The following is a 22,651-nucleotide window of genomic DNA, read 5'->3' as shown; positions in this document are numbered from 1 at the left end:
GCTGTACCATCCTCTGAATACCACATTTGAAAGATCTTACTGTCTCTCTTGGCTTATAGGCCCTAAATACAAGCATATATCAGGATATTTACCTTTTTTCCCCCTCTTACTGTAAGCCCTTGTTTGCTCTGTTAGCTGCTGTCACTCCCTATTTATATCTGCATTATAGGTTTTCTAGAGAGTGTTTTCTTAATTTGTCTGTGGTCCTGCTTATTTCTTCCATCTCCCAGAGTGTATTTTACATTTATCTGCAGTAAAATGCAGTGGACAGCTTTACCCTTGTTTTCAAAGCAATTTCTGCTTTTCAAAAGGTTCAATCTTATCCCACTTTTCTTCATGTTTCTTTGAAGCATCATCATGGACTCCCTACAATAACATCATTTCACAAGCAAAGACAGAAGTAAGGTTTGGTACAGAGAAAAAACTACGCTGCTGTTTCTTCAGGAAAAGAGAAGCCTAAGACAATTTTCCTTTAACGAAAAGCCAACAAAAGCCATTTTCTTTATCTTATCCTTTACCTTTCTACAGGAACATAATAAACCTAGAGTTCAAAGTGATGAATAACAAATACCTAGAGGAATGGTGTGGAACAGTGCTTCTGTGATATTCTCCCTCTCATTAGTACTACTGCAGAGAGAGATTCTATTTCAGGACCAGCCTCATCTTTCCCAGTGGGTGGCTCACCAAATTTCTCATTCTGTGCATGAGCTGTGAGCTGAGGGACCAATTCTTGCTGCTCTCTGGACCTTGGCCTGAGGACTAGTACCCCACTGAATGCATCGGTACACCTGAAAGAGCTCAAGCCAGCCTTTAAATCAAATCATACTGATCCAAACTATTCCTTTGCTCTTTTCCACTCCTCTGTGGTTTCTGAAGACTGCCAGGGCTGTGTCCTGTTTGCAAGTCAAGACATGGTAACAGCAGAGGGCTTTTATTCCCTTCCACTGAAAATTAAGATCTGTGGAATACTAGATCTCAATGCTTAGACTAGCTTAGAGTCTTTTTCCTCCTTCTTTATCCTCCCATTTAAAAAAATATTTTATTTTTAAATCAACAAGTATGTCTTCTCCCTAGTGATATTATAAAACCAACCTTTTTAGGCACAGGAACTCAGTTTTAGGACTAAGAGAGGAAAAAGAAAAAAAAATCAGAAAAACAGTTGTATTTCTCTATACACCCAATTGGTATTAAGATCTTGCAATTACAGACACAGCATGAAGGTGTACAATCTTTCCAATCTCATAATTCTAAGCTTTCCTCTTTTAAACGGCAATTTCCCTCTAGTTAAAACTGAATCTGGCCAATATAAATATTATCTCCCCGCTGCATAATGTCCAACAATGCTACATGTTATTAGCTGGAGCCCAGAGTATATAATGTTCTGCCTTGCCAGCACTTGTCACTTTGGATTTCATTGCTCCTTTGTTAGGAACAAACTGTGTCAGATTTTACAAGAAATGGCTGAGACTTTTTGTACCCTTTTTGTACTTCATTCATTTCTGACTGCTTGTTGATTTGAAACAAGCTGCACAAAATTCCCAGACACATCGTTCACAGCAGCCTGATTCTTCACCTGCAACACCTGCAACACATGGGGCTGCTGTTCACTGTTCCCCGCTGGACCCAGAAACCCTCTGTCCTGTCTCAGTGGATGCTCATTCTCCTCTTTCGTTTTCTCTCATACCAGAGTCTGTAAAACACAGCCCCATCCTCTGCGTTTGCAATCAAGCAACCCCTCAGCCCTCATGCTTTGCCTTTTCATGTAGCCGAGCCCTGTCATGCAGTAACTGGGAAATACAGCTTTCCAGCTTCATTTACAATTGGCACAGGGCCTGAAGAATGATTGCCTGATAGAGCCATTGGCCTGGGACTGTCTCTAGGACAAAGACCCTTTTGATGCCATTAATGCTTTCCAGCCTGGCAACGTCGCTCAATTACTCGCTGTCTGGCTGGGGTCCGTCAGCTGGCGCTGTGCTTTGACTGTGCCATTACACTTGAGGGGACAACGTGTACCCCCATCCAAAGATGAAATGCCACATTTCAGAGCTGGGCTCTGGCTTCAACTATACCTCCAAGTAGAGAAGAAAGAGCTGGGCATTTGCTGAGCCATGTTAGAGATGGTGCCTGTCCACCCATTCCTTGGCAAGGCTGGGGAAATTGATGAGACAGTGATACTTGTAATTTTTCTTTGCTGTTGGTTATCAGTCCAGCAGAGCCTCAGTTTCCCCTGAAGCCAAAAGCTAGCCTTGGGAAGACAGAGATGGATGAATGCAGTGCCATGACATATCCTCCCATTCCTTTTCTTCCCCTCCAGTTCTCAATTTTGGGGAAGTTTCCCAAAACCACAGTGACACATCCTCACTTCTCACCAATCTCCTGTTTACCAGAAAGCCTGCGAGCACCCCACAAACCTTTTGACTGCTGCTTGCCCAGGGGCTTGCACAGCCCTAAGGTGGAAAGTCATCTTTCTCTCCTGGGATCTGCTAAAGGGCTGTGCTGTGGTGTCTGAGACTGTCAGCTTTTAATTCCTGCCCTGGTAACATGACATGAATCAAGCAGCACAAAGGATCATCTCTGTCTGACACCGACGCCTGTCGCACTGGTCACATTAAGCTATTACTATAGCTTGCCACTGAACTCTAAATCTGTACCAAAAGTTACAAGTCCACTTCAGCGCCAATCCATGTTATTCGAAATATGATAATAAAATACTCGATACTTTCATTAATTCTGCTAGTTTCTACTGGTGTACGCAGAACTCATCGAGGCTACAAATTCCGTGAGACCTAAAGAAGGAAGAGGAGCGCTGTGAGGCTGGCCCGGGGCTTGATGCGCCACGGACGAGTGTGACAGCAGCGCAGGGATGGCCCTGAGGGGCGCTGGCCCTGAGGGCGGCCGGCCATGAGCGGCGCTGGCCCTGAGCGGGACTCGCCGTGAGGGCGGCCGGCCCTGAGGGGCGGGCGGCCGGTGCCGCGGCGGGCCCGTTCCGCTGGGCCGCGCTGCCCCCTGCCGCACGGCAGCCGCACCGCCGCAGGGCTGAGCCGCTCCCGGGAAGTTTTCCGAGCTCTGCGGCAGTGCCAGAGTATGCGCTGCTCCCCGCCAGCCCGGCGGAGACGATCTGTGCTGTCCCTGGGGCACACGTCCCAGTGCTTGAGGCTTCCCAGCTCTGGTTCTGGGGTCTAAGGAGCTGCCTGGTTGAACTCCCTTCGTGCTAGCTTCACCTGCAGATTCTAAGGAAGTCACTTTGTGTCCTTAGCACAGAAGCAAGACCTTTAGATCCAGTCTGATCCCAAAGGTTGCAGCAGCCTGAAGTACGCTGAAACATGGATTCCTCCCTAACATCTTTCTCCCTTCGTGTCATTTCCCCTCTGTTCCAGCCTTTACTCTTTCGAAGGATATTTCAAGTCTCCCTTTTCTCTGCTAACATTTTTATTTTCTCACCTTTTCATCCAACTTTTTTTTTTTTCCTTTCTCGTATCTGGCAGCCTCAACACTCCCCCTCCCTTCTTGAGGAGGGTTTGAAGCTGTGCAGATTTTAAAGCCAGAGAACACTGTGATGCATTTAGTCTGGACCATTCAACTTCTTTCAATTAACTCCCTGAATTACTGTATGACTTTCAGAAATAAAACAATTATATTTATCTAGTTTTGGCACCCAATCCCCAAGCAGTATCTTTGGTAGCTATCTGAAGAAGTCTTCTTTCAACAACTTTTTCTGGGCCATGTTGTCACTTACCTAAATTGAGATAATCCTTCAGCTTCTTTGTTTCATGCACTTGCAGCTCTCCTCCTGCATCCTCAGAGCATGCTTTTTTTACCTCAGCACTTCAAATACCCCTCAGAACTCCTCTCTCTGCGCTGATCAGTTTTCACAAAGTGTCGTGTGACTGCCATACCACACTGTTGTGTGACATACCAGGTCATTTTTCTCCTCAGCATTACAAATCTTTTACTAATCAAGGACCTTTTCCTTGCTCACTAAATTTGCTAATAAATGGTTAGGTTGTAGTTTTCATTTGGATTCTCCTTGCTCACACTGGCAAGACCCACGGCCTGTAAGTCATGATCCCTTTCCTATGGCGCTCACAATTAGTAAAAATTAGAGCTCTTTTCCTCCATACTCCTGACAACTAATAGTTTTCTACCTAACCAACCTAAATAAAAGCTTTGAGTCTTTATAATTCCTTGTCTTTTGAAATGCTTTTTTGCTTGCTTTTACCCATTTATCTCATTTATGCCTCATATTTGTTTAAAATAGAACTGCTTGTTGAGATAAAAGCATAAAAACAGACAATGACTGGAGCTGTAAAAGGCCTGGTACTATAGTTAAAATATTTTCAGGTAGCTCAACCAAAATCAACATGTTTTCATGACATGGTGGTAGAGAATGGGGCCTCAAAAAGCTCTCTGGGCACTGCAATTCCTTTTGGAAATGAAGATGGCTCAGGTGGCTGTTGGAATTTCTGAAGTTATGTTAAGGAGTACTTTGTAAAAGCCATGAAGGTCAGGATTAATTCAAAAATTATTTCTACACTCTGTTTTATCTTAAGAAAAGGAGAAGCCCTCAGGAAATGTTTAAAAACTGGCAAAGAGAAGCAACAATGTTACCTTGATTTCCTCTTTCCGCCATTAAAATAAATACCTGTTCATGTGACCATGTGCGTTCTGAGCCGTCCTTCACACAGATGTCCAGCCTCAGCTCAGTCCCTGTGGCTCCGTGTTTGCTGTCCACACACAGGTTGGCTGCCACGTTTCGAATCTGCAAATCCAAGCAGCAACATTTCACATTAAACTGGGCTGCAGAATGGAGCTTTCAGCATTAGGGGGTTAGGGGTTTAGCTCTGAAGGACTTGAGATTGACTATCAGTTAGTAAAACTGGTAAGAATTACTTTTTACAGGGTAGAGAGCTGTGTCCTGGTATGAACTACTCTTTATAGGAGCAGCTTCAGAAGAAGCAAAGTTTGAAATATTCTGCTTAACAAATGGAAGGTAGGTCTTAGGAAATACCTTCACGCAAAAAAAAAAAACAACCTAAAGAGAAAAAGAAGTTCAAAGCTTGTCTGACTGCTTCTCCCATCCTATGAGAGCAAGAGAGATCAACAGTATTAGAAGGCACTGATTTCTGTATGAGTTTCTCCCAGGCATGGGAGCAGTCAGCACACATTAGAAATTCAGGCATGCCCTGCTCCAATCCATGCTCTTACTTTGACACAATAACACCATTGTAGATAAGGTCACACATTACTCCCTGAAGTGCATAAAATTAAAAAGTACTTAACAAGTCTGCACTGAAACCTAGGCTTTTAAAAAGTACTTAACAAATCTGTACTGAAACCTATGCTTACCCATGGAGGTTCCTCCTGCATGCCTGCTGCAAACATTGCAGTGTAACTTGTTCTTAAAAGGAAAATCTTGTTCTTGAGGCTGAAGCAACTGAGTAATAATTAATCTATGACTATCAATCATACCAGTTATGTACAACTGCTGACATGTACATTTTCTCTGAAACATTGGGTTGAAAAGTAGATTTGCCCAGTGCCACCAAAAAGAGCAAAATCCTAACTTTGTGTTGCAAATCCATGCACATTTCTCCTTGAGTTCCTTAGCTGGGCTAGTTAAAAATCCTTTAGACACCTCCATAATGAAAGGAATTTCTTAAAAAAACTTACCCTCTCAATGAGATAAAGAGAAACTGAGTAACCAAAGTGCACGGAAACACGCACAAATTCTAGACATATACTATATAGAAAGCAGCTGCATATTTTGACATTCTGGATGCTACTTTGATCCTTTTTAAAAAGAAAGCTAGATGCTTTCTAGAATGGAGTACAACTGAGTAGTCATATGTGCTTCTTAATGAAAAATACTTTAGAAGTCACTGCTGTTGCCATAATATGCCTAACAAACGTACACATTGCCACTGCATACCTCACACACATCCTAAGGATGCAAAACTTCACAGCATTGCGCAAAACATTGCGAGGAAGGGAAATCCTTGTGCATGCAAGACGCATACCAGAGCCACTCTGCTCTTTTTCTGATTCTGCAGGAGTGGGATCCAGTGTATTAACCATGCTCAAGAAAGATTTACACAGATGGGAACGCAACAGGTAGTGAGAAAATGTAAAAAATGTAAAATGTAAAAACTCTCAGGAAAGGTTTCAGGAGGTGCATTTGTTTAGCTTAGAAAATTGCAGACTGGGCAAAAGATGGGGGAGCATCAGTTTGAACAACTGCCTCCAGGAACCTTTGATCTTTCACCAGGGCTCAGAGAAACATTAAAAAAAAAATTGAACCAGCCCAGTCCTAGGATATTTTTTGTTTTTTCAATACAATAGAAGTTGCTAAAGATAAGGTAAAACACTAGCTGTTCATACACGCAACCAGATACAGAAATCCAGCACTGGGCAGACCCACAGTAAAAAAAATGAAAGGTGATTAGTTCTCAACAACCTTCATTTTAATATTACCCAGCAAAAGAGGCAGGAAAGAAAAATGAGGGGAATAGAATTTAATGACCTATTTTTAAAGTTTCATGTGAAATAACTTCTCAGAGTATAATTTTTTTTGGAGAATGTTCAATCATTTTTCAATGCACTTAAATTTCCATTGTATAGATAAAGATTTCTAGTCTAATAGAAAATTTAATGATACATCAGTTCAGTTCTTACAGCATGCAAGTTAATTAAAATGGAACTGCTAACAATTGCCATTAATAATTGGGTATATTTATGTGACTCAGAATTGTAAAATGACAGTGAATACACTCCACATCCAATTAATGCTTAGTGCATTAAAAGGCTTTCATAATTTTGTCTCGATGGCATCGCTCCATCCCAGTCTCTCTCATTTGGACTGTGTAGTAAATGTGTTCAGTCCATTTCTGGAAAAGGCTTGAGCTGAAGCTACATTTAGTTCCTTCACTGCTGGAATCTGTCTCACATTCTTTATTTCCTGTCCTCTTCCCTCTACTCCTGGAAGGTTTGATTGAGTTAGTTTTTCCTCTGTTTTTTGCAGCTTACATGTTAGCTCGTCCTTTTTTTGTTTCATCCTTTCAGCTGCAGAGGGGTCATGGTTTGTTTTTTGTTTTCTTTTGTAATAAGGCATTTCAGTCAAGTCTGTGCTTTTGTTCTCTGGCATTTCTGTGTGGCCTTGGCAGTTGCTAGAAACTGAACCGAGCCATCATGCCAGAGCCAGAGCCACGGGGAACATTCTGCCAAGCATCAGCACCACACAGCCTGCAAATCCCCTAAGATGCTTTCATGGATAAAGGAAGGAAAGCAGAAGCACAGGGTTTTTTCTTCTCATTTATACACCAATATGCTTTTGAACTGCTTTGTCTCCAGTCACACAATGGATTTAGAATTTTTAAGGTTATGAGATACAACTAGAAAACAAATAGCTAGTGATCCTAACATGTTTCCAACATTCCTATTTGTGAAATTGTAAGACCAGGGATGAACAGGAGACAGATTTTATCAGCCATGAAGGTAAGGCATTGAGTTGCTACATACAAAACTTTTTTGCTCAGCCTTAAATGCCATCATTTGTACACACAGATAAGCATACAGGAAAACCATGTTTCCAAGGACTTCGATGTATGCACTGACAAGGATGGTAAGTGGTGATATTAAAGGCTATTTCAGAATTAAACAAATTCTGCTAAAAGCACAACATGCTATCTCTAAGTCATCATACATACTTAGTTCTTGAAATGCCACCCTAACTCCCTATGGGCACTGTAGTCCTTGCAGAGAGCAGATGAGGTGTAGAAGAATAGAGAATACAGCCTCCTAGAGACCAGAGTTATACTGACCAATATTCTTTGGTAATTCTAAAACTCTACAACTTTTCCCAGGTAAATGAGTTCCTGCAAGACCTGCTGTTGAGGTAGTAGCTGATGTGCTGGCTCCTGCAGCCTTGCCCCACCTGCCCTGGAGCCAGGCTGTCACCAGGTGTAACCCACTTCACCCTTCATGGAGCCTGGGAGTGGTGAGCCAGAGTGGGAGAGCCAAACTCCCAGGGGTTCTGGGAGCTGCCCTGCATGCTCACCATGACATGATAGTCTCTGTGCCAAAAGCAGAAAGAGGGAAAGTGTAGCAATCTAAAGACTTTTTGAGAATGTTCAATCATTTCTCAATTTGAGAACAAATAGAATATTGTATGTTCAATATTGTCATTTGTGAACAATGACTGTGGAGATGGTGTTAGGACAATGCTTACGGATACAGCAACAACAGAAGCACCTTGTACTATCAGTTTATGTAATACTCTCCCCTACATCTGATTTAATGCCTTAAATATGAAAATGGATTTAACTCTTAGAAGACATTAGCAGTATTCATTTATGTTACTTTTCTTTTGTAGAGCCAGTTTTAGTGCACTGCTTACATACTCAGATAACCCTAGGGCCATCAATATCTATGGATCAAATATATAAAAATGAGCCACTTCTTCTGTCAACCAATACACAGTAATTTTAGAACTATTTATCCTTTGTGTGAGCCATGAAAAAGAAAAAGTCAAAGGTAAAGAAGTCAAGCACTGCCAAAAACCCCACTGAAGAAACACGGGACTCTTACTCAGTGTGACATTGATCCTGATAAAAGAATTTGAACAGTCCAGCTGTGCAGCACTCGGTCTGTGCAGGGTGGGGTTATATTGCTTTTGTTCATCAGATGTGTGACACTTGCTGGGCTCAGACTGACTCATTAAGGGTATGAGGATGACACATTTTAAAAGAAGGAAAATAACTGAAAGAGAAGTTAGTCAGCTCTTAGGCTTTCTTCTTTTTTCAAATGTGCCACATTGACTTTATATGCCACATTTTCATGGCAGTGCTGTAAAAATCCATGAGTTGGGGGCTGAGAAAGGAGTACTCTCAGGTTCTACAGCTTAGCACTGCTGCACTGACTGAGACATTTCCTCATTAAATTATTGAAGTTCATGTAACAGCAAGTGAAACCAAGATTAAATAATTCCCTTTTGACTGAATAAAAACTTTTTTTTGCATCACCTTGACTATAGAATTCATGAAATCTAAAATAAATGACAATGTCTGATATTATATGATTGATTTAATGCAAAATGTGTTTTCAAAGATACTGGAAGCTGTGATATCTGCACAATATACTCATGCTGGATCACAGCTTGTAAATTCATGAGCACTTCCTAAGAAAACACCTTGTGGCAAATTCACACCTATTGTTTTAGGTAGGACTTCAAATTCACATTACAAATATATTATTCTGTCTTTAAAAAAGCATGGGATGGGTATTACTGTTTTCAACTTGTACCAGACTTTCCAGAATATTCAAAAGAGTAAGAACAAAACCTAATTGAAAATGTTCCTCTTTTCCACAGTGGAAAAGAGTACAGTTACGTCACTCAAACAGAGAAGCACCAGTCTCACTAACCTTAATCTATCTGGATTTGCTGTTACATTGCTCTACTGCACATATTTCAGATGTTACATGGCAGAACAGATTATCAAGGGTATGTAGACCCTGCCAGCTACAAGGACAAAGGCACAAACACACATAAGATATAAGACCATGATAAGTGTAGAAAAAAACTTGCTTTTTGTTTTTGTTTTCAAAATGTCCTTATTTTCTATCATAGATTTTTTCAAGAAATGTAAGAGTCAGATTTTAAATAAATGTGTTTGCAAAAAAAGAGGAACTGAGCAGAGGCTGTTTAAGAGACGTCTGCTTTCACACCACATGCTTTTACTAGCTAGATATCAAAATGCTAGAGTCAAATTTGTCTGTGTACTTCATTGTTTACTCTTTATCAGACTGGCACAGGCAGTCTGATATAAAGTATTTCAAAATGGAAGCAGAGAGGGTACTAAATGACAGTCAGTATTGGCACAGACTTTTGGTGTGTATAATCAGCAAGGTTTCAAGAGCTGAGTGATTCCTACAAAGCAGTAATATTACAGTCTGCTTCCCTCTTTCGGCTTCTCACAGCCATTGACCTTCAAGGTCTTTCAAGGTCCTTGCAAGTGCCAACAATGCACAGGAATGTGACAATCTCAGGAAAAACAAGAGAAGGAGGGCTGATAGTTCTCTTCCTGTCATTTTAGAGAAAGTATGTTTTAGACAAAAAAGAAAATCTTTGGTCTTCATGTCCTTCCTAAGAACTTGGTAAATGCTTTTAAGGCACAGATTTCACACCATTGGTATGATTTTGATTTACTGTTAAAATACTTGGGTTTATGCAGAGATTATATTAATATTGCTGTGAAAAGAATGAATACCTGAATCACAAGCTCCTCCTCTTAGACCCTCTTGATTGAGTTAAGGATTGTGTCCAGCTGGCCAGAGAAATTACACATCTCCTGATCCCAGTCCTCCAAGGATGCCCATGTATAAATATGAAAGATGGTGAAGGAAGATCACAGTAGGAGTCACAGCAATCTGATCCAGCCTGACTTCTACTGATAAATTCCTTACCTCTCACTACACATTCATCTCATAAAGTGGGCAGCAGCATCAAAAAGAAGAAACTTTAACAACAAAGGAATTCATTACTGCCAAGAAGTAGCAAACAGTATGACACATATAAATTGGAGTTTTTTGAACATCTGTAACTGATCGCTTATAAAGAAGAATTAAGGATTGCTAGTACCAGAGAAATATATTTTAGAAATCTCACTATGAGGTAATTTGCCTTTCTAAATATAAATTCTGGAGAATAGTACAGGTTCCTATGTTTAGAAGTCTATGGTCCAGTCTTGACCACTGGGAATATGCAGACTTGTGCCTGATCTTACCAAATGTTTTGGTCAAAGTTTCAACTTCAGCCTCTGGTTTCAAATATGAAAGTTAATTTTCTGAGAGCCCCAAGAATATACACAAAAAATCAGAAAAGGCTGGAACTCACAGTACAGATATTCCTATAGTTTTTAAAAAGTAGCACAATACACTGGAAGAGTGAAACTTTCTTTATATATCTTAATAAACTGAGAGGAAAGAGCTTTCTGCACATGACCTATCCACGGTGTGAAGCTGCTGTAGTTCTGGGGGCAAAAGCCACAGCAATTTTTCAGTGCAACTAAGGAAGTAATTTCTTCTCATGGCTCTCCTTGTGTTCTCATTTCTTCTGCACAAAACAAACTGTCAAAGCAAGGTTTGCTACAGCTCTGCTCTTCACAAAGGTCTGAATGCAGAACATCTTTGATCACAGCTGGCTGTTTGCTCAGCCCTTGCTCTGCAGTGATGCTTTTGTGGTCTCTCCCTCCTCTCGTCCATCAATGGAGAAATTGTATTTGTCTGCTACTGGTACTCAGTGATGACAGCACCTACAGAATTCATAGAACAGCTGAGCAAGATCAGTCATTTTAAAAGGAAAGTATCCAGGCTTTGCTTTTCACATTTCACGTGTGAGCAAACCTAACTCCATCTGCACACAACTGTCCTTGTAAGGACAGCAGGAGTTGTACCAGTAGATATGCAAAAAATCCCAAGCAGTGACTTCAGACCTACTTTTTACTAAGGTGATTCTCCGAATCTCAAATCTTCTGCAACATGCAGTAATGAGTGCTACATACTTTTTTACTCATTCTTGTCCTCATTGTGCATACATCATATGCCCTCTACACACAAAGTTGAAATGAGTTACAAAAGCAACAGTGATAGTTCTAAGATAGTTCTCATTTTAATGGATAGTTCAGGGACTGTTTCAACCTCTGTGAACTTCCTTAATAACACTACTTAACATCAGGTTTACTCTCATTTAATAGTTTTAATTTCCCTCAATCTAAAATGTTGGATTCATTTAAATTCAATCTATTCCTCACCTCCCCCCAGGCAGCAGGTGGAGGCTCCACAGGAGGGTAATATTTGGGGACATCCCAAGCCACTGCAGCCATGAACCACTTGAAATCTTTACACTTGAGGTGCTTGCGCAGCTCCTTCTGGGCAGAGATGTCACCAGTGGAGAGATGTCTGTACTCGGGCCGTCGCTGGTAAATGTACTCTGCAAACTCATCCATCCACGTCTCGGCCACTCGCTTCAGGTTCTGTGGGGCACAAAAAAGAGTAAACCTTAATTTCCTCATGTTTTGAGTGAATGATATTCATAACAGGGAAAATGTAAAACTAAACAAAACAAGAAATCAGCATTCCACACAATTTTTAAACTTAGCTGGTCTCATTTCTCAGTCTTAAAAACCTGGAAGAGGTCCAGTAACCGTATGCTATCTTTATTGCACTGTTGAGCAAACACTACAGAGTACTAAGTACCTTGCTTTCCTGCTGGCTCTGTGAGAGGCAGCCTTCATCTTTTGAGCATCTTATTTTCCTTCACATTCTTTATGCACATTCTTCATATGGGTTTTTGATTAATGATGGATGTTGAACAAAAATTTCCTTTCCGCTGCTTACATCGGCCCCTGTTTTTCAGACCTGCTAATGTGGAAGAATGGTTCAAATTCTTCCTTCTGATGTATTTCACTTTGCATTTGAAAGGCATCTGAATTTCATGATACTGCTTAGTCACCAAGCAATTCCTACCTAAATTTTAGGGTGAGATCTTACAAGTGAATGTTTGGGGGCAAGCAGCCCTGAAGAGGAATTGATCTGAAGAAAAAGATCAATCCTCGAATGGGAGCCACAACAACCTGTGGCTTTCTGCACTCACTCATCCTGTGAACATATCTAAGACTATTTAGGTTCCATGAAACCCAGTTCTGGCTGTGTTCCACAAAGTTCATTTTTGTTGGCATTTTATAGGAAACAGAGTTACCTATTTTGCTGCATAATAATATATTCAAATTATAATTAATTAAATTAGCTGCCTCAAATTATATAATAAAACAAATACCATTGCAAAGAAAAGTTCTGGGTAGACTGAAAAGATATATTTTATTGTTATTTACCACCAAGAAGGGGGCATTTTTTTCTGTATTTTTGTTTGATTTTAAAATTCCTCCTGTAACTCAATCCACACAAATTTATATGCAGATGTTGTAGTGGAGTATGGGCTTGGTCTATTCTATATTGTCACAGCTACCCAATAACCTTTTATCCCACCAACAAAGCAACATCTCTCTGGATGACTTTGAGACACTAGAGTGTTCTTATTGCTTTGATTGTAAAAACAAGATAATCAAGTTTTATAATATTCTTTTTATAGAACACTAACTACAAAATGCTGAGATTCACTCTGTAATAAGCTGGAGGACAACATACATCTGATTACCATCAACATAAGATAATGTTTCTTTTCAGAACATTCTCTGCATCTAAGTAAGCTGGATTCATACTCTGACTTGCCTTCAAGATTCACTGGAAAATTCTTTTCCTGAATTTTATTAATCTATGTATACTAAATGTCTCTGAACTAATAAGGCTTATCTGAATACAAAAACAGCAAGACACAGAACAAAGGAAGTACTTTTAGCTGACACTGCAAGATAAGTTTCTGTGTACTTTCTCTCTGTGAAGCAAGTATGCTAAACCTGCAGGGATAAAGCAAGTAACATTAAAGCAGTGTAAGAATTCACAACACTCATATCCTTATTCAAAAATGGCTTGAGCACCACATAAGTTTGACTTGTGCTGTAATTTCATGAAGACCTAAATAACTTTACAAGAAATTAGAATTCAAGAACAGGAACTGGGTAGGACAATGAAAACCAGAAAAAAATCAAGAACGTCATCTAAATAACAATCTCACTTTTCTAGCAGAAAACCTGTAACACAGAATTTTTCTGACACATACAAATATTATGTGATGAGATTTTGTACATGAGGCAAAAAAATATTATTAGGAACATTAAACAAAAATACAAAATAATGAAAATATGTGTGATTTCTAGCATAACTTTCACTGCAATGTTGCATACCTAATTTGCTACAAATGCAAATGCAGTTTAGGACTGTTCTATAAAATAGTTTTTTGCAATCACTTAATCTGATAGGATTTAAAAACCATACTATAAAAAGAGCCATACAGTGAATGTACAGTAAAAAATAAAAAGTTCTCTTGGGAAAGAAAAATTCAAGGTAAGTCTTGCACCACCTATACTAGAAGTAGTCTCCGATGGACTTTCTTCTTTAGTTACTTGGCTGCACTAAAAGGACTGCATTCTGCTTTAGATGATTGTTACCGATAAAACAGGAGTGCAACAAAAATCTTGATATTATACCTGGTCACTAACTCAAAATTTTAATTCACTGGTCAAAAACTTTTTGTTTTCCAATACCACGTTTATAACTGTTTGGTTTTTTCATGTGTGTTTTTGTGTAAACCCACCAAACTCAGTATTAAGAAAAAAAGTCAGTTCTTCCCACGATTCCCCAAGTATCAGGTAGGAACACTTTGGATAAATCTACTTAAAACTTTGCTTTCCTGTTCTTCCAAGACCATTCTTTCCATCATATGCTAAAAATCACCTGTAATGAACTAGTATAGTATCCTTACTATGTTTATATATTGATTTCATAAGCCAAACCCTTCTGAGGCAGCCCTTTCAATACGTTTGTTTTTAAAAATACAGACTCTTGATTTGCTAGCTCTAAATCTCCAGACTACTTATGAACATGACCAAACAGAAAACTGTGTTCTGGAGTAGTAAGAAGCTGTTTCTGGGGCAAGCACTCAGCATCTAAACAAATTAATTTTAAAGAGGTTTGTTGACCTCACTTAGCCTGGGTTAGGATTTCTTATCCTTATTACCACTACACAAGCTCACAAATCACCATACTTTCTTTTAACATAAATGTGTCCAGACTAGTAGTAAAACTCCCCATGCTTGAATTGAATGCAGTCAAGAAGAGCTGCTGTACTGAAAGCTGGTTTGGTGCAACCTTGCACAGAAAAGGCAAACATCATTTACCTTCTTGTTTAGAACACAGCATGTTCCTAGAGCAAAAATACAGGCTGTCCAAGATGAGATGGGTGAACTTGTAAGCTGAAAATTCCCATTCTGTGGCTGTCTAGCAGCATGATAAATTGCAGAGAACCTCATAGGATCATAACTCTTGTCTGACAATTATGGTAGGGAGCTGCTGGGCCTTTACTCATCCTATCTGAGGAGAACAACCAAAACAAGAGCCCTCATCTCTGAGCACTTTAGGCCTACCAATCAAATGACTTACTGCAAGGTAAGGATGTGATGTCAAGTCCTTTACAAGTCTTCCAGAGCTGTCATTCCTATAATTTGGGTGGATGTCTGACACAATGCATGGAGGAAGGAGAATGGTCACTTCCTCCTTGCCTGACCCTTAGGTGAGGCTAGATACAAGCTGAGCATGTCATATAAGCACAAGTGGGACTGGTTTTGAATAGCTACCCAATCTTGACAGAGTCTAGCTGTAAACCAGGCTTTAAGCAGTTTGATAGGATTTTACTCTGTGTCGGTATACTCCCCCAGAACTTGCAGGCCAAAGAACTTTAGGAGCCTTCCAGATTAGGTTGCATTTTGTGAAAGTCTTTTCATCATCATGAGACAGTTAAGTTTCACAGTGAAAGTAATCTTCAAGTAATTTAGAGTCTACAGGAATTCGATTTCAATCTTCTTGATTTCTGTCTCCTGTTACTATTTATGTTATTTTGTCCAGAACACTCCTTTAAAAAGTTTTTCAAATGGCATCAAATACCACTTATAGGAAGAACCAGTTTGGGGATATCTTTGTGGTAGATCACTCTTGCTTGGATTCAATCTGAAAACCTCATGTAAATGAATGTGGAAAGGAAAAAAAGAAAAACAGAATCATAGAATCATTGAGATTCGAACTGACCTCAAGGATCATCGAGTCCAACTGTTAGCCCATTATTGCCAAGTCCACCACTAAACCATGTCCCTAAGTGCCACATCTACATGTCTTTTAAATACCTCCAGGGACGGTGACTCAACCACTTCCCCGGGCAGCCTGTTCCAATGCTTGACAACATGTTTCTACAGCTGAAAATGGCGTAGCTTAGCTTGGTTGACAAATTCACTGCAAGGCTACAGATGTCCAGATTGGTTACTCTTAATAGGAAAAAAAAAAAAAGGAAAAAAATTAAATAAAAACAATTCAATGAAGATCAAGTAATTATTAACTAGTTACATGAATTGACCCACAAAATGAAGAAGTCAGAGGGACTCTAAGTGGACATCTGAGGAGGTTCTCAGGACCTATCCAAGAAGACCCATGACAATTTGTTCTCTCTTTTGTCATTTTCAGTGGAAAATTTCTGTATGAGAATAAATAAGGCCAATGGTATTTCAGTAGATGCATATTTCTATATGTTAGGTTGTAACAGCTGTCACAAAGAAACTGTGAGATGAATACAACAGTGACAGCAACCACACTGAGTCATCAGCTGTCATCAGTTGCTCATTTACACATTCTTGATATAATCTTAATCACTGTTACAATTTTACTCTCTGGTAAATTCTTTACCACTGGGCTTACATTTAGACAAATTTTATTTAAGTTTATATGAACTCACACATTTAAGACTGCAATTTTGCTTTGCATTTTTAATCAACGATAGCCTACAAGACAGTAAGGTACAATGTCACGGACACATGGATGTCATGGTTTAACTTCAACTGACAAGTAAGCACCACACAGCCACTTACTCAGTCCTCCTTAAAGGAGCGGGAGAGAGAATCCAAAGAGTGAAAGTGAGAGAACTCAAGAGTTGAGATAAAGACAATTTAACAGGGAAAGGAAAAACTGTGCACACAAGCGAAGCCATTCACCTCTCCCCATGGAAAGGCTGGTGTTCAGTCATCTCCAGGAAAGCAGGGCTCCTTCACGCCTAATGGTGACTTGGGAGCACAAACACCATCACTCTAAACACCCCTCTTTCCTCCTTCTTCCTCAGCTTTATATACAGAGCCTGATGCCATATGGTCTGGAATATCCCTGTGGTCAGTTTGGATCAGCCGTTCTAGCTGTGTCTCTTCCCAGCTCCTTACCCTGCTTGCTCGGTGGGGGTGGTGGTGTGAAGAGCAGAAAAGGCCCTGCTGAGCAATAAGGAAAATATCTCTACACTGATCACAGTTTCCAGCACTAATCCAAAACACAGCCCCATACTAATTACTCTGAAGAAAATTAACTCTATCTCAGCCAAAGCCAGCACAGCAGACTTCAATAAAAGAGTTTAAATCAATTTGACTGGACAAAGAGAGAGACAAATGAAGACTTCTGCACTTGAAAAAAGAAAATTTTTCATGGGCCATTTTGTTCAGTGAGCAGGGTAGATACACCTCTGTGATCAAATGACTGTCCCTTTTTTAACTGTGTAAGATCATCTGCCATTTTCAAGAGATGTGATAATACTCAGTGAGAAGAAAGCAGACACTGGCCATGAGAATGGAATATCAGGGTGACACAGGGACATGTCAAAGGACAGGTCCATAAATAAAAGCTCTAAGCAAAGTTTAACTGGATTAGTTCCTAATATGAGAGGGGTAGTTCCTCACTTTGTCACTGTGGAAGGTGTGCTGGCTTGAGGTGACAGCACTCGTAAGAGAGCTCCTGAGCTATACCGTGAGCCAGCACACCTCCATCCTCTAGGTGCAGCTGCTCCAATTAACATTTTAGATGCAGCCCTTGAACTAATATAACACTGTAATTCCTGTTCTTAGTTTCTCCAGATGTTCTAAAGATTTTTATCAGGTGTCTCTAAAGGAGCACAATGGTTTTATTGTTTGTTTCATTTCACCCGCATAACTGGTTCTTTTCTGCTTTTGTGTCTATCTCACCACATGAAACTGACCCTGATCTCAATCAATAGACTTTACTTTTGTCAATATCAAACTACTACTGGAACATTTGAAACCTGTAATGAGATCCTATTGTCCTGTATTTAATCTGAACGTTTTCCAGGAAGCTGGATGTCACCAGCTGGTATTTGTTACATGAGACAGGACATCAAAATCACTTTCAGTTATGCCAGTCAAATACAAATCACCACACCATGTCTGAGGCCCGACTGTATTTTGGTTGTGAAATGTAAGAGGGAACATTACTGTTCTCTTGCCAAGAATAACACAACAATCTTGGCAGATTAATCTCTTTTTTTTCTAGTAAAATTCTAGTGGTATTATTTTCACCTCACCTACATCTTACCAATTTAAGTTTTTCTATTTTTGTTGTGAAGCACAGTATTGTGGCTAATTCAAAATGGGTGCCCTGTTTACCTCTACAAGCAGCTGTATTTAATTTGGCTGGAAATAATACAATATACAGTTTGTTTTACGCAAAATGTATTTTAAAAGTGCATTGGGATCTATCCAGTCAAGACAACTCTATGTTCCTCTGGAATATCGGTAGCATAATGTTACAATGAATCATCACAGAGAAGAGAAGAGAATGAAATGACTGGAGGAGCTCATCCAAGAAGTATGGACTGATATGCCAGAAGCAGCAGGGTATAAAACTCCAGAGCACTCACAAGGAGAAAAACGATACTCTGAGTTTTGTGCAAAGATCCTTCCATCAGTGTCAGAACACAAAGTTTACCATTTCTGTGAATTATTACAACAGAAAAGAATAAAACATTTCCTGGACATTAACCACAATCTTGTGATGATCAGGTTTTAATACTTTAACCTGCCCACATCAGTTAAGCCTCAGCTGGGGGGTTTCATACCTTTCCCTTTCTCCCCTAACTCCTTCTTAATTTACACAGTGCTATTTGTCAATATTTCCCCTCCTTGGATATCTTATAACACATAACTGTGTTTTAAACTTAACTGGATTTCATTTCAGAAATATTTATGTAAAAAACTCCAAGAACCAGCAAAACCCAACCCAAATAAAGAGATGTCTGCAGGCATAAAAGAAATGCATCTGCATGGAAGACAGTATTCTAACTAGATGACAAAGCTCGTGTGGTATATAAATAAATCTTCTATGAGTTAGCACAGCTGGCAGAGAGGCAAGAGCCTATTTATTTTCAGCCAGTAGTTTGCAAATACCTAAAGCTTGAAATTCCACAGACGTCATCTGAAAACAAACAGGATTTCATCCTCTCTATAAAAGTTTGCATCTCCACCAGGTACACAAAAATAGATCCATGCACTGGAAAATCTAAACCTCTTGCTCAAATGAGGCCAACCTGCAGAGTTTGGGGGCAGGGATGTTTCCAGTCCCAGTGAGGATGCTGCCTGCCCCTAGCTCTGTGGCTGTGGAACACAGAATGACACTACAAGAACATCTCCACAAATTTGCTGGCTGTTGCCATGCTTGTGTTACAGACCCATACAGTCCATAGCCCATCCCAGCAGCTGAGCCTGGAAGAGTTCAGGGGTTTGACTCAAATAGATTTATTTAGCCTCATAACTTGGGTTCCAGTGCTAGTCTATGCAGTAAATCCTGAAAAGTAGCTACCACCATTTTGATGTAGTTATTGTCCAAGAATATCTAGTTCTCCATCTCCTTTATGATCTTTTTTGATAGCTAAACTGTGGGATCCCATGTCCTGGCAGACAGGGAGGAATTCAACTTAAGGTTAGGATTCACCACCCTGTGGAGTTAGCATCCAATTTGAATTTCAGTGGGATTGCCCTTCCCTTCAAAAAGGCCTAATGTGCTAATGCTCTGTGGCTAATCCTAAAATGCTGTGTAAAATACCTGCAAGAAAAAGAAATTCTGTGGATATATTTTGAAACTTAGTTCATCTCTGCAAATCCTATGGAACAATGAGATTTTATTGATATATTTCTTACAGCTTTTATAGGATCACAAGTAGAAAAAAAACCACCCAAAAAGCAAATACAAAACTAAAGAAAATAAATAATAAATTGAGATACACCTAGAAGAAAATGCTAAGAATATACACTGCAGTCCAATTTCATAGGTAACTTGCTAAAAGTAAATGGCTTAGCTGAAACTGTTAAAAGGGAAGCAAGAATCAGAAATACAAAAAGCAACTAAAATAATCCAGTAGAACAATTCAGCAGTTTTTAGGATCTGGGGGTTTGCTTTCTAAACATGCCTTACCAAAAACAAACAGGTGAAATTAGTTATTATTTACTGCAGCTTTGTGCAGATTTACAGGTTTGGAATGAATGAATAATTATGTGATTTTTCCAGGTTAAAAAGTGGAATCAGTGTTGACATCTGCATGCCTATTAATATTTCTTTATGAGCAGTTGCCTGTAAATTTAACACTGACTGCTTTCAGCAAGCAGCAATATTTTAAGACATCTTCAGACAAAAAATATTCAATCTTTTTATCTACATTTAATTATCAGAATCTGTTTATAAAACTACACGTTTACGGCTTTCTTTAATTTTGCTCTCCACCACCAAACAATATTCCTAACTGTTTTATATGTGTATGCTTTTCAGTTTATGTGGGATGTGGCAGCAACCAATATGCATAAGCTTCCCCAATCTTGAGTGACAGGTAAGATATAAAATTGATATCATGATCCATACTATTATGTGTGGTACAATAATGACTATTTAGTGATGGTGCAACAAAGGTTTTGACAGGTCTCTGATTTATTAAAGCAGACATGATTCTCATGCCGGGTTACAGGTCTCTAAGCAGATACTGAGATTGGTCAAGTATTACGTAGCTGGCTGAAATTGTGTGTTGAAACTCACTGCTAAAAGATAAAGAGAGGTGAAATCCCAAGGGAAGTTAAAATGCTCACTTTAAAGATTATGTTCTAAGGGTAAACATAAGCTGAAACAGCTTGAAAGGAAACCCATGGCATGATTTGGGCTGTGCCTGAATTTGTCTGGGAGATCTGTTCTCGTCCTAATTCCAGTCCCCAGTTCCCTTCTGCTGTTGCTGGGGAAAATGATGGGAAAATTTGTCAACCTTTTAGGCAGTATCTGCACAAGGGGAAATTCTCCCTTGATTAACAAAGGTCTCTTGCACTCATTTATAGAACCAGAGCTGGGCTTTTTGGGCTCGTTCCTTTGTGAACTGCATCTCTGGCATGCTCCTTTAAACAGCAGAAGGTAGAAAGGGATTTAGTAAAAACCATTGTGGAAACTACTTAGTAGTGAAAAGTACTCCTTTTGGCAGTGGGGATAATATTTCCAGATATTCTTGAGTGTGTTACTCATTATATATTTGAACTAGAACAAAGTTTTTGATAAAAAACTCATAAAGCGTAGATTATAGTCTTTGAATAGCATAACATTTGGAGGATAAAGCAAAGACAGTTGAAATATCCAGGCCACTTCTGTGGATATTTGCCTAATATTATTTTGGCTAACAGCTCCATTTAGGGCTGACACACTGAAGATTAATCTGTCCTTGATTTTTTTTTTTTTTCTGGCAAGGATGAGCAAAAGAGTATATTTTTAGATTTAAAATTACACACAATATGATAGGTCAAGGACAAAATTCTCCTTCTTGCCTAGTTATTGAAATAGCCCAAAACACCAAAACATAGAGATGCTCTTGTGCTCTTGTTAGCCTTGATGCAATGGAAAGAATACTGTACTGGAAAGAAGCTGTGAGTCTGAAAATTCAAAGTTTCTGTTAGTGATAACTGTATATCACAAATTTACCTAAGCATCATGTTTTGGACTGTCACAACACAGAATTACCCAACGGAAGGATACGACCAATCACTAAATCTTTTCCCACAAGTTATAAAGTAATCAGTCTGTGCATGGGCAGAGATATCAGATTTATAACTAGAAATGTTTTTTCAGTAATATTTCATAAATGATTTCTTGAAATCACGCTAAAATAAATAGTACAGGGAGGCTGCAGGCTGTGGCTTCCTGATGGTTGTAGGCATTCACAGTGCCACCATGGAAGTCAGTTCAGCACAGAACTGTGCAAGATGCCAGTAGCACAAATAGAAATTACTGTATTTTGCTCCTACAGGTAGTGCATGAGAGAGCATATTCTCTAATGAGATACTATGTGCTGTAACAGAAGAAAATAGAGACTGAGGTTTGAATTTCTTATTTCCAGTTCTGTGTGATGTTTTGCAGGGAATATCATAAATGAAGGAGTTTCATTCAGGCAGTCCAAAAATCTGGATGAGGCAATTCTGACAGGACATAGAGCTATACCTGGGGAAGATATTAATCTCACAGTTTAGTCAATACAGTTTTTGCTCCCATCACTAATTCCATTACTGAATTGTGTACCACTGATGTCCTGTTAATGCAAATTCTTCTTTCTGTCTAGCCAGCTGGCAGGCAGGCAGCACAGGCAGCCTCCTTTTTCTGCTGCAGTTAGTACAGCAAGCCTGGTCCTGCGGTGCTGAAACTGAGAATATCTCCCCCTTAAAGCAAGAAATTCATTCTTTTATTCATACCACATTTTCATTATTAAGAAAAAACTATGGTTCATAAAGTATTACCCTATGGCAATATGCAGACTTTAATATTAATGCCATTTTATTATAAAAAAAACCCTCTAAACCAGAAAAGATTAAACTCAAGCATGAATAAATACCAGTATCTTCCTGGAAGCTACATCTGTGCCCTTCATCTCCCATCTTTTGACATCCTGTGAACATCTCCAGAAAGTTACAGAACATTTTCTTTTGAGCAAAAAGCCCCCTCATGGATATGAATGTGTTCAGTAGTCTTTGAGAAATGTCTAGAGGTCTTGTAATTTCTCACTCTCAGAGCTCCAAGCTGGCTGTATGCCACAACCAGATTTTACACAATAATCAGACAGACGCTCAAATAATTGTTACTCAGTCCCTTTGCC

The 22,651-nt window shown here is 39.4% G+C and overlaps 1 protein-coding gene across 6 annotated transcripts in view; it reads right to left on the bottom strand.

Annotated features, from left to right (window-relative positions):
- The window catches only part of GALNTL6 (polypeptide N-acetylgalactosaminyltransferase like 6), a 539,467-nt gene that overhangs the window by 16,490 nt on the left and 500,326 nt on the right, over positions 1-22,651 (bottom strand). For all 6 annotated transcript variants that reach the window (XM_077177323.1, XM_077177322.1, XM_077177325.1 and 3 more), the window contains 2 exons: positions 11,805-12,026; positions 4,643-4,759 (listed from right to left, as the gene is read on the bottom strand). In XM_077177323.1, coding sequence (XP_077033438.1) covers positions 4,643-4,759; positions 11,805-12,026 — 339 coding nt within the window. The remainder of the gene's footprint in view (positions 1-4,642; positions 4,760-11,804; positions 12,027-22,651) is intronic.

Source organism: Agelaius phoeniceus, chromosome 4 (genome assembly GCF_051311805.1).
Source record: "Agelaius phoeniceus isolate bAgePho1 chromosome 4, bAgePho1.hap1, whole genome shotgun sequence".
NCBI classification, from domain to species: Eukaryota; Metazoa; Chordata; class Aves; order Passeriformes; family Icteridae; genus Agelaius; species Agelaius phoeniceus.
Note: the sequence above shows the minus strand (reverse complement) of the source record. Positions and strands in the feature narration are given on the sequence as shown.